The 13486-nt window shown below is 32.9% G+C and overlaps 1 protein-coding gene across 1 annotated transcript; it reads left to right on the top strand.

The window, feature by feature from the left end:
- Window positions 1-1387: 1387 nt before the first annotated feature.
- Window positions 1388-12402, top strand: LOC127734491 (protein shisa-5-like). The gene is made up of 4 exons (XM_052244394.1): window positions 1388-1599; window positions 9206-9350; window positions 10976-11152; window positions 12066-12402. The coding sequence occupies exons 2-4, from the start codon at window positions 9275-9277 to the stop codon at window positions 12239-12241; spliced, it is 429 nt and encodes a 142-aa protein (XP_052100354.1). The 5' UTR covers window positions 1388-1599; window positions 9206-9274; the 3' UTR covers window positions 12242-12402.
- The last annotated feature ends 1084 nt before the right edge of the window (window positions 12403-13486 follow it).

The raw sequence follows: 13486 nt of genomic DNA, 5'->3' as shown, positions 1-13486 counted from the left end.
TAATAACTGTAACGTTGTAATGTATACTTAAAATTTAAAATTCAACAGTAAAAGACAATAATGATAGGACATTCAGTATAATAAATTAAATAACACATAGCTGAAAGGGTGATAGAGCAGATTGGTACCCCTCGAAAAAAAACATTGTCAACCTTGGCTTCGCCTCAGTTGACAATGTTTTCTCGGGGTAACAATCTGCTCTATCACCCTCTCAGCTATGTGTTATTTATATAATGTCCAACGATGCATTAATAAATCAAAGTTCACAATTAATCGGTTAGAGAAATACAAATATAACATATAACACGTCCGTCTTTAAATTATTTTGCATCTGAATATTATCCGTAATTTACAAAATAAGACATATTCGAACTCATTTCTAAGTTAATCTGATATGTATAATTTTCACTGAACTAGTACACATTTTTTAAGGGGCCAGCTGAAACCCACCTCCGGTCGCGGGATTTTCTCGTTGTGTTGAAGACCCATTGGTGGCCTTGGGCTGTTTTCTGCTCTTTAGTCAGGTTGTTGTCTCTTTGACACATTCCCCATTTCCAAACTCAATTTTATGTTACCGAAATTTCTAACAAGAAACCTAATACTAGGCACATCACGATTTACTCGCATAGGGATTTGCGAATAATCATTTGTAAAGATATGCAGTAAAACAAATGAAATCATACTATATTTATAAAACAAAAATTCGTAATAAATATACAATAACATGCAAACATGCACCTTTAACAATAACTTTACCTTTGGTTAAAACCTTTATTTATATTTCAATTGTCCTTAATACTGCTAACGTATGGTCATAATTTCAATGCGCGCACGACAAGTTTTTCTTAAATTAGTTATTTTAGTTTGAAGCATAATACCTAAAAAGTTACATAAATGTTTATTTAACATTTAAAATCAAAATATCATTTTTTTAGTATTGATGTAATCTGACCTTTTATGCTCATGTTTCTTTTAAGTAAATATACAAATCGACTCAAAAGAAACTTAGCTCCGTGTTGAAGACCGTACTTTGACCTATAATGGTTTACTTTTATAAATTTTGACTTGGACGGAGAGTTGTCTCATTGGCACTCATACCACATCTTCTTATATCTATTAGACATGTAAAATTTGCAGAAATGTAAAGCACACGTAGATGTTCTCTTTCTGGTTCTTTTGTCAGCTCATTGTCATACTAGATATCTTCATTTCTATGGTGAATTATATTGTTGATTTTGCAAAAATGAAATATAGCCCTTAACGTAACGTAATACACGATGAAAACTTTTAATTTATATATAATGTCACTAGTGTTCGAAATCATTTGATAAAAAAACATTAAAAAGGGTTATATTCTATATTTCAGTTCACTTTGGTGATTGTTTTACCGTTAATGATGCGACTGAGGACCACTCGTACCAATTGTCTTGGAGCGGTTATGATCACTTTAGCGGTTGTAAGGTTTCTTTCCATGGTTATGATTCGGATAATCCATTGGACCAGTATGAAATATGCGTAAAGGCAACAACGTGGAATATTGTAGATTCAGGAGTTACTCTGAAATATTACAGCGGAAGTCTTGCCACCTATCTAGAAAAGGTATGATGCATGATGACCTTTGCCTACATTGAAGAGTTGTGTGCAAATTTCCATTCGATCATTAACAACCTCACATACATGATTTTACGATCCCAATAAAACATATAAAGAGCTTTTCCAGTACTTAATTTTATTGTATGTTCTTTTATGCACCTGTTGTTAGTCCACTAATCGATATTAAAAGTAAGAAGGTTCTGATCCCTTAATGCAAGTTTAACCCCGCCATATATTCTTGTGCCTGTCAAAAATCTCAACAGTGGTTGTCTTATGTCATATCTTTTAAGTCCTCTTAACCCTTTCGGCGCCAAAACGACATTTTTGTCGTTTACCGCTAGCACGCCAAAACGACATTTTTGTCGCTTTTTAGCAGAACCCACAAACCATTAAAAATGTATATAAAAAACATAATTTTACTGCCGAAATCACAATAGGCTTGACGAAAAATAACTGACTTTGTTCTGTTATACAAGAATAACCATAAAAGTCACAAATATATATTGAATTTTCCTAGTTGAAAACAATTTTGTTAGAGGTAACGTGCAAATTTTTACACAAGCTATACTCCAATTTACGGAAGCGTATTAGCGCCGCACAACTTTTTTTTAAATATTTCTTCCTATGTTTGCGTTATAACGCAAACATTTGCGTTATAACGCAAACCTTTAAACGCAAACCTTTGCGATATAACGCAAACCTTTGCGATATATAACGCAAACCTTTGCGAAATAACGCAAACCTTTGCGTTATAACGCAAACCTTTGCGATATAACGCAAACATTTGCGTTATAACGCAAACATCTTGATTTCAATTATTCATTAAGTTTTGTATATTTGTCCGTCTGTCATTAATTTCGGTTGTGATTTACTAGTAGATAGGAAAAGAACAATAATACAAGGGCAACTCATTATAATAAATATGTATAGGAATAATAGAATACTTGAAGTGCAATAATACATAAATTAAGAATGATTTGTGCATCAGAAAAGTATATAATTTAACAAGAAAATAGATATGGTATAGGCATATTTTAATTGAAAGAGCAAAACTAATGTCATACATTTGTAAAACTTTCAAGTCTTTCAAGTCAAATAGACAAAATGATCTTTCTGCTTTAACATGAATTATTAATAAAGAAACATTTTTTTTAAAATTTTGATGCAAGATTTTTTTTAAATCTCAGAATATGATTAAGATTCTTTGATAGAAATTCATGGAATTTTCATTTCAACCTAGTGAAGTAACTTTAAGATACTTGGGTAGCAATTTAAATGTAGAGAACATAATTTTTATTAATAAAACATCTTCATTTTTATTGCAAAAAGGTAGCTTGTTTGGTCAATGGATCTAACCAAACTTACACAATCCTCAAACGAGAGCTTACTTTTGAAGTATATTTATATATGGCTATAGCTATATTAGCAGGGTTGATTTTTTATATTCTTCGATACAACTTCAATTTACTCAATTTTCTTTGTAATATATATACATGTATTATCATGTATATAATTTTTGGGGTCCTGTATAGCTTGCTGTTAGGTGTGAACCAAGGCCCCGTGTTGAAGTCCGTACTTTGACCTATATTAAATGGTTTGATTTTAGAAATTGTGACTTGGATGGAGAGTTGTCTCATTGCCATTCATACCACATCTTCTTATATCTATTATCCTACTCATTATTAGTCAATGATATGTTCTAAATATTCAAGCATTTTTCTTTGTTATGAGTACAAAGGAGGATACATTTTAATGTATGCAGCCACCTCCATTTATAACTGCTGCTTCCTTTGAATCTTAAATAAGAAATAAAATAAAAAAAGATGTTTGCGTTATTTCGCAAAGGTTTGCGTTATAACGCAAAAGGTTTGCGTTATTTCGCAATGTTTGCGTTATAACGCAAAGGTTTGCGTTATATCGCGAAGGTTTGCGTTATAACGCAAAGGGTTGCGTTATTTCGCAAATGTTTGCGTTATATCGCAAAGGTTTGCGTTATAACGCAAAGGTTTGCGTTATTTTGCAAAGGTTTGCGTTATATCGCAAAGGTTTGCGTTATATCGCAAAGGTTTGCGTTATAACGCAAAGGTTTGCGTTATTTCGCAAATGTTTGCGTTATAACGCAAACATAGGAAGAAATATTAAAAAAAAAAGTTGTGTGGCGCTAATACGCTTCCGTACCAATTATAAACTTTGTATGCCTTTATTTATTAAATTTACTTAGTGGAATTAGTTCACATGGTTGACATTAAAAAAAACAATTGTTATTTTATTTTCAAATTGTAACGTTTATCCGAATGACGTCATCAAACTGGTGCTGTGTGTGACGTTTGTGCGTAATAATAGTGGCAGGTTCTTGAAATTACTGGTAACGTTTTGTAATAAAACCATTGTATTTTTACTGATTTTTACAATGTGAAGTGTTACAGATTTCAAATCGTTCGATAATTGATATCACAGTTTGATTTCTGAAAATATATTCAATAAAAACTGGTTTTTTTTCAAATTTTGGAGGCTAGCTCGGCAGATAAAGTCGGTCGAATTCTGGAATATCTGTTTTTGAATGCACTATTTTACCCAACATATTTCATGAGAAACTTACCCATTAGCTGTTGGTGTAAACATATGTTGACTTCATTAGTATTAAAAATACCAAAATATTAAAGTTATTAATAACTTCGACAATGTCTTTTAAAACAATTTCTGCGAAAAGCCAAATCATACCCTGAATTTTTTATTTATCATTCTAATACTTGATGATCATGGCATACAATTTTCATACTCCGCCTTAATTGTTCATGCGTCCCACTTTGTTGTCAATTCAATGTTTGAAAACATGTTCTATTTTTAGTTAAGATCGTGTTTTGAATAACATATCCTTTATTTTTTTATTTACTTTTTGTCTTTTGTCATTGTGTTAGGTTTTTTTTTGTGCTGGTCCAATTCTGACAAGTCAAACGTTTTTCAAATATTTTTTGCTGTTTGTTCTAATGTTATACTGGTACACGACACCGACAGTTCAAGGTTAGAAGAGGGGATCAGCGCCTACAAAAATATACTGAACTTTTCCAAAGCCTGGAAGAAGCCTTTGGTCAAGTGGTTGTCGTTATAACCCTTTGTTTGTCATGTTTGTTTTTCGACCCTTCAATGCTAAAAGCTTAACATGTCGTGAACTTTCTCACTCTAACTGTTTCACATTGAATTACATGAAGGACAGTCTTGCATACATAAAAGAGAGACGAAATATACCTTAGGGATAGTCAAACTCACAAGTCGAAAACAAACTGACAATGCCATGGCAAAACACGAAAACTGACCAAAAGACATTTAACAGTACACACACAAAATAGAATACTAAAGACTGAGCAACACGAACCCTACCAAAAACTGGGGGAGATCATATATACAAAACTATTGTTAAAGGCAGTACGACGACCCGTAGTTTATAGCCTTGTCCTGATGTCTTTGGTGGCTATAGGTGTCTATTTGTAACCATACCTAATATCATGACTTTCATATCATAACGGACTTTTTCAAAATTATACTGGTACCAAAAGAAAATTATGAATTGTTTACTTTCACAACCACAATTGTTTCACAGTAACTAATGAAAAACGATATATAAACACGGACGGCAGTGCATGATTCTATGCAAAAGTTAAGCTAATACTAGTACTGAAAATTCAAATCCAACACACAAAATTGATATACGAACTTTTATACAGAAGTTATTAACAGCATGTAGATTTTTTCAGTCCATCTGGTCCATTAAAACTATTAAACTATTGTCAGCATTTTGAATCTTTTTTTGTTTTTGTTTTTTGTTTTGTTAGTAGGAAATATTAAACAAGACTCTAATCTAACTACTACGTATGACTATATATGAAAAAGATCAAGATATAATCAATAGAGCTAAGGAAAAGAGATACAAGTATACAAAATATAATTGGGCCTTTCTTGTAATTCCGAGACCACAGTGTTGTAAGAAATGTTTCCGTTTGGCTTACAAAAATCCAAATCTCGAGGGAGCGAACATTCGCTGCACCACGTCCTCATCGTGATCATCTAGTCCAATACATGTAGTTTTTTTTAAAATTTTATGTGAAAAGCTTTCCTTGTGGTGGAACCTGAATATTGCATATAACAAAGCATTTTTTTCAGTTTTAAGAACATACAAGAAAGGGTTGATTAATTCATGTAATTTGAAAATGTCCATTCTTGTAAAAAGAGTTTTATTTCAAATTTTTCAACTGAAAAATAAAGGGTCGTCTAAAATCGTCTATTCTGCCCACAAGTGCATTCTTCTATCTAACTTTGTCGTTAAACAAGGGATGGGATATGAGGACTGTTTCAACCCGGCACCATTTATCTGTGTCAGTCAACGGCGGATGTTTTCACTCATGTCAGAGTTTATTTATTGTCCCAGTCGTTGTTTTCGTTAATATTTGAGTGTTTTCTTTTATTGTCCAAGAGGTTGTGTTCGTTAATATCCGACTGCTATATTTTATTTTAGGAAATGAATGCCGATAGCAAATTTTAGTGGTCTTTGATAATTCATTCACAGACTATGTATACCTTATCCTTTTGGTGTTTGAAATATTGTATAATGTCCGACTATCTTTTAAGACTGTAAGTTGACCTCTATATATCTTTGTTAGTTGTTTGTGTCCTGGAGTTAAAGTCTCATTTACATCGAGTCCGCATCTCTGTTTAAAATTGGAGAAAGGTTTTTGAAGTAACCAGTTTGTGATTATGTTTGTGCATGTATCAAATCAAATTCAAAAACTTAAAGAATCAACCACAGTCAAAATAAAGAACGTCGTCCGTAATTATGATTATAACTATTGATACCAAAATACCTCTTGTATTTCGTACTTCAAACTAACCATGTACTAGTTTTGAAAAATAGATACTACATCATAAAGTAGGAAGCAATGAAAAAAAGATAGTTACAGCATTTTGGGCCATATCGATTTTTACCGAAATTCCTAAATGAACTCTTGCCAAAAGAGTGTGTCTCTAAGATTAGATAGTTTCTCCTCATCATCTGCCTATATCACACCATTGAAAAAGGGACTTATATAAGATTTCCGATGCCAATGATCGCAACAAGAAATAGAAAATAATTTTATGGACAGGCCTCATTTCATGACAAAACTGATTAAAGTCGGACATGTATTTTACACAGCAAAGGATTTCTTTAACCTGTACCTATAATTGTGTTCATAACACTTAAATATCATCTGTAAAAATCAGCTTACTCATGAAAGGGTCAAGACAGTTTGAACCACAGATAAACATCAAATTAAGACATTAAATAATGCATAAAAAAATACAGATTTAGCGAAATTAATGGAACTTCGCATTCCTTTGACATGTAAAATATTGACTTGAAAACAAAAAAAAATAGAAGATCAGTTTAGGCTATACATAAAAAGAAGCAAAATTGATGCTAAAATTTCACTACTACTGGTTTAGTCAGACAAGTGACATTCCTCAAAACCAAATCGGCAAATAACAATGAAGGATAAGTCACACAATTGTAATGCAAAAGTAAACTTATTTCAGATTATACATTATCAGAAAAAAGATAAGTTATTGTTGTGAATATTCATGAAATATTTGCCGCTAAACGCAGTTGTCATTCGATTTATTGATCAATCAGTTAAGACTTTGATGGTTAAATCATAAATCATTAAAATGCTATATACTAGTATCCCGATTTTTGTGGTAATGTATAGTACAAAGTGTTAAGTCGGACTCTTCATCTACGGTGCTTTATAAAAAAAAAAAGACCCGCGCCAACTATGAAGATGAGAACACTGCTCGTCTTTTGAATCCCTCGATGATATCAAATCTTGCATGATCCTTTATATCAAAATACATTAATTGAGCTATATTTTCTTCAATATATCTTTATTGTTTGTAATATTTATCATATTATTAAAACCTTTATCTATTTCCATATTGTCGTGTTTTTTTTTATAGTATTCTAGAAAAAGAAATAGAAATGTAATAAAAAAACTTCGATCTCCAACCCAAAAATTAAAAAAAAATCACTGAATATACGCAAGGTCCGCTACGTGTACTCAAATTAAAAGATAAGTCCCGAGGATGTTGGATTTCCCCGAATGTATGAGATGTCCAATTAATCGATTAACGAGGATAACGTGCATGTGCTTGTAGGTAATGTGTTGTTGTTACGTTACGTATCGTTTATAGTAACGTCATTCATATATGTATGGCAACGTAACAATGTGAAAAAACAACGTCTCGGCGCTCAAAGGGTTAAGGGCATACGATACAGTTACAGGAGAGGTAATGACGTTGCTAACGTAAATTGTTATTTTTTCTCGACGTCAAACTGTGACATATCGGGAAAAGATGCATTTTTCGACTGATTTTAATCATTAGCTTGAAAACGAGTACATGGACCCCTCTTTTTAAAACTGACATTTGGCTTCATTATGAATGAAGATTATTTGTACCAATTTTTATGAACAAATCACCGAACCGATGAATGTTTTCTTAAATTAGATAGATATATAGCACAAAATGTCCGTTTTTCCTAAAATAATGAAAATTTAATAAAAATGAATTATTTCCAAAGAATTTTTACACAAATCATAAAAGAGTACACTTATATAAAGAAGATATTCCTAATGTTTTTACAAAAATCCGCTTGTGTTTTCCTTTTAAAACAAAAATGTTCGATATGTCTGCCCAAAGGATATAAATGTCCATGAAACCGAAATTTTTAGTAAATGTCTGAAATTTCGTCCTCATTTATCTCTAAAAATAGCACATGAAGGTATATATTTTATTACATATATGAATTGACAAGGTGAAAAACAGCTTTTATATAGATTAGACCGTTGGTTTTCCCGTTTGAATGGTTGTCTCATTGGCACTCATACCACATCTTCTTATATCAATTTATGCAAATTTTAGTAAAAAATTCAACGCGGGGTCCAAACTGTATCGTATGCCATTGATGTTTTATTTTGTTGCTAGTTCACATATATATATATATAAAGCGGAAAGTGAATTATTCAAAGTTTGAAGACCATTTTTGAACGTGTCTATCCCATTGAACTTGAAATAAAGGATATCACAGATAAAGTTAAGTCTGCATCATATCTTGACTTACATTTAGAAATTGACAAGAAAGGTCGGTTGAGGAAAAAAGGGAGGATTTCCACTTCCCAATTGTGAACTTTCCATTTCTATGTAGCAACACTCCATCATATATCTCCTAAATGATACGATATTCCAGAGCTTGCGTTTCGTTTACAAGGAAACTATTAAATCAAGGTTTCCAATAGGTATAGTTAAAGTCCATCCCTTCGAAAATTTTATGGACGCCATCACGAGTTGGTTGACCGCTATGGAATATGGTTATGTTCCAATAGTCATAACCATAATATCGTCCTCTTTTCCTCGAATGTGTACTTACATGAGTGCCACGACAGCGCCATTTGGAAAAGGGTTTTCTAACTCTGCGGGTTTTATGTTGCTCAGTAATTCCTTATTTTGTGTCATGTAATGCTCTATATGATCCTGTGAAATATACTTGAATTTAATTTAAAAAAACATCAAATCTCATCTGCTTCAGACATACTCTAGAAGTTATGGTGATCCAACATATAAATGGTGTGCAGATCAAGACGACTATGTAGATATAATGCTAACGACGTCTTCTTCAAGTTCATATCAAGGTCAGATAACCTTAGAAGTTACTGCTGTAAAGACATACTCTTGTAAGTTTTTATTTAAAATAGAACATTTCTTATTATACTATAAATATTGAAAAGTGTATGATACATAATTCAAACGATATACGAAAAAATTCATGTAGATATGATATATATACTTACATTATCAAATTTTTACTACCATATTTACTCTCCAACAAAAGAATCGCATAATGTTTTTCAACTTCGTATTGTATACTTCAAATCGGTTTTGGAAGCAATGCATTGGTATATTGAGCTAAAATTTCACAGAAAGTGACATAAACTGAACAAAAAAACATTCACATATATACGATAAATTGGGTCAATTGCCTGTCACATTAAAGTCAGTATCTATTGCAATTACTATGTGCGGGTATCTACTTGGCATGAATCAAATCAAATGATGTATTCGGACATGTGGTATCATTTGCACATTATTTTCCAACGCTTGGCTGAGTTGATATAATGAGTGAGGTGGGTATTGGCGTTGGCAGTCACGTATATCAATAAACTCACCATAGATACCAGGCTTACAATTTTATACGCCAGACGCGCGTTTCGTCTACAAAAGACTGATCAGTGACGCTCGAATCAAAAATGTTAAAAATTGTTCATAGTTAAGTATCATGATACATTTTGCGAGCTGATGGTAGCAACAGGCAAAAAATTTGAAAGAAAAAAAGAAACATAAGCTTTGATCTTTTTTATGATCTGCTTGAATTTGTTATCTACGACAAGATTTCAGGGCAAATTTTTGAAAATCATCGCAAAAAAGAAAGATCATCAAGGTTTGATGGACCGCAATGGAATATGTGTGTCACGGATATGTTCAAGTTGTCGCAGCAACACTTCCGTCCTCTTTTGTGTTTGGGGCAAAACCAAATGCGACTTATCACATAATATTTACTTGCTATGACAACATAGTCCAAATGAAGAGGATTTAAATAATTGTAGGTCACCGTGCGGCCTTCAACAATGAGCAAAACCCATACCGTAAAGTCAGCTATAGAGGGCCCAACATAATAAAATGTGAAACAATTCAATCGAACAAACCAGTGGCATGATTTATGACAAAATAATATACGAAAAACAAATATGACGGACAGCAACCATCAATATCACTGAATTGCTCCTGACTTTGGACAGGCACATATAGAAAGTGGTAAGGTCAAACATGTTTGTGAGCGCTCAACCCTCCTCTAGTCTGAAAAAATTGTGTAACATCACAACATAAGAACAAATTGTAAGAATCAGTTGGAAACGGCTTAACTCATCAGATTGACACGAAGCACGGAACAAATAACGAAGACAAATGACAAAAAGTATCGATCTAAGAGTACTTGCAGTTACTGGAAAGCTAGTTCAAAGCAACAATAGCTAATAAACAAATCATGTTCTTCAAGAATAAAGTTTGTTTTTATTACAAAATCCTAGTGCGTCTTCAAAAAATGGGTTTGATTCCTATGACAGGATGAGTCTTGACAACATGCGAAAATTGATTGGTCCATAAGCTCTATTCAATTATCGTATGCCTGACAGCAGACTATTGCAATAAATCGATGAGTATATTCATACCACCTTTTATTCCCCTGAAAGCTTTAGAAAAAATATACATGATTAGTTTCATCGGTTTTATCTCTATCAACAAGATTACAATTATGGAGGAACGATTGGTGGCGCTGTTGGTGGAGTTATCGTCATTGTTGCTGTATGTGTTGTCATTGGAATTGCTTGTAGAAGACGTTCATATGTAAGGACAACAACATATACAGCTCCAACTCCAGCTTCCACTGTTATTACACAGTCTGGGTCTCAACAAATGGGAGGTAAGCCAATTTGAAGGTGTTTGTTTGCTCCAATGGAAAATCAGAACTGCTATGTAGTAGGGGACTCAGTTAATCAGTCTTGTATTGTATTTTCATGTTTGATTTTCGCATTTGTCATGAAATATTTTTGTCTTTTCATGGCGAAAATCAATACAAATGTGTAAACAGAATGGAAAAGAAGGGACATTCGTATTCATTTATGACGAAATCCATACACACAATTCTTAAAACCAAAAGCAAAGGAACACCGCTTGCATTGCTGTCCTTCATCTCAAAGTCATACTAAGGCCTTCAAGATGGAGCAAATGCTCGCATCTTAGTGCAAGTTCAAGATATTTCCTAGTATCAGTTTGAGCTGAACGCTTTGACACCTGAAGATCAACTTGCATAGATCTGTTTTGGCGATTACAGTGGCAGGGAATTAACGAATAATCATGAACTTTATCGGGGAAAGAAACATAACAATTACTGTCATAAATTACGACAATCTCACAGAAAAATAACTACAATACAAAACATTTAAGTATTTACGGCGCACATCAAGACATATGTTAGATTACTTGGCAAGAAACAATGTATGAATATGGCAGATTGTATAACAATATCGATAAACAAACTTGTAGAAAAAGAGAAAATGCGGTAGTACACATCTTATAATTATGTGATCAGAATATAAATACGCCATAACTTTGAAAATATGAAAACATACACCTCAAACACGGGAAAACCTTTAACAGCCTCACAAAGCAATGGAAACAAACTCTTATTAATTTTATGAAAAAGAAAGAAAATGGCGAAATAATTCATGATGAAAAATCCCTACATGCACTTGACAAAACCCAAAGCAAAGGAACAACATTGATTTTAGTATCAATTTTTCTGTATATAACAGTAAGTTTTTAATATTCTTCAGGATACAGCAATCCAGGATACCCATCAGGCCCAGTGGCTCCTCCTGCGTATTACCCTCCATCAAATGCCGGTTACAATGCTCCACAACAGGGATACCAGAATTCGCCGCAATATCCAACAACTGGTCAACAACCACCTCCTTATCCAAGTACTACACCCCAACCTTATACATCATGAAAACCAACAACAAAACACTGATTATCTTTTTACATTAAGACTGTCATAGATTAATATTTTGCTTTTTAAAAACTGTATCAAATTATATTTGCATTGATTCTTAAGAGAACTTAATTCATATTACATGAACTGATGAATAATATATACTCCGAGTATTATGACAGGACGACTTTTTTACTATAGTTTATCAATCTCAAACCAGTTATTCGTCAGGCTTTTTTTTAAAGATGAATAAAATAAGAAGATGTGTTATGATTACCAATAAGACAACTATCCAACCGAGTCCAAATGACGAGGATGTAAACTACTATAGGTCACCGTTAGGTCTTCAACAATGAGCAAATGTAAGCTATAAAGGCCCAGATGCAACAAAATGTAAAACGAGTCACCAAAAGAAAAAAAACTAACGGCATGATTTCTGCTAAAGACAATAAATGAAAAACAAATATAGCAGACATCAACCAACGACAACCACTGAATTACAGGCTCCTGACTTGTGACAGGCGCATATATAATGTGACGGGGTTAAATATTTTTGTAGCGCTCAATAATCCCCGAACCAGCTTTTGTCAGTGGTGCAAAGGTACAACCTAAAAAACAGTTGGCAAGGGCTTGACTCATCAATTCGACATGAAACACAAAAAAATCATAACAAAAAGAAAAAAAAAATCAAAGAGTACTTTAATATTCCCAGTTACTAAAAGCTATTCAAAGCCAATTTAATTGTCCTCAAATACGTCGGTCAATCAAATGCAGCATATTGTTCCCTTGTATTGATAATCATGAGATCTATACATGATTTTGATGTGTCTCAAATGGCGCAAGATTCCCTTACAAGAAAACTTCAACTATGGATTTACATACGTGCATATTATAGTAGAATTGCTGAAAAGATGTATACACATGTACGTACCTAGAACTACATGGAGTATATCTCAAAGTTGATACGATCTTTTTATATTATGATTTACTTGATAAAGGGTTTCTGCTTATAAGGAATATACTAAACAAAGTGTGTGCAATTGTATAGTTGAAGTGATCTAGAAAGTGTAAAGGCCGCAGTTATGATTTGGTTGACCGTTATAAGATAGCTGTGTCACTGAAGACCACGGATATGTTCCACTTGTCGTAATCACAATCCTATTTTCTTCATTTATTCCACGTTGATAAATCTAAAATTTCCAACTCCTAAATGCATTCTTTTTGGCCTCTTATGGTCATACAGCTTCTAACCTTTTTACGTAT

The sequence above is a fragment of the Mytilus californianus genome, unplaced genomic scaffold (genome assembly GCF_021869535.1).
Source record: "Mytilus californianus isolate M0D057914Y unplaced genomic scaffold, xbMytCali1.0.p SCAF_3, whole genome shotgun sequence".
In the NCBI taxonomy this organism is placed as follows: Eukaryota; Metazoa; Mollusca; class Bivalvia; order Mytilida; family Mytilidae; genus Mytilus; species Mytilus californianus.
This window is presented reverse-complemented; position numbering and strand designations above follow the sequence as displayed.

What these genes read in the sequence shown, in the direction of transcription:
- LOC127734491 (XM_052244394.1), top strand. Translation starts at nt 9,275, where the DNA reads ATGCTAACGACGTCTTCTTCAAGTTCATATCAAGGTCAGATAACCTTA. An exon ending in TGCTGTAAAGACATACTCTT is followed by an intron (nt 9,351 to 10,975) that starts GTAAGTTTTTAT and finishes TCTATCAACAAG; the next exon opens with ATTACAATTATGGAGGAACG. An exon ending in TGGGTCTCAACAAATGGGAG is followed by an intron (nt 11,153 to 12,065) that starts GTAAGCCAATTT and finishes AATATTCTTCAG; the next exon opens with GATACAGCAATCCAGGATAC.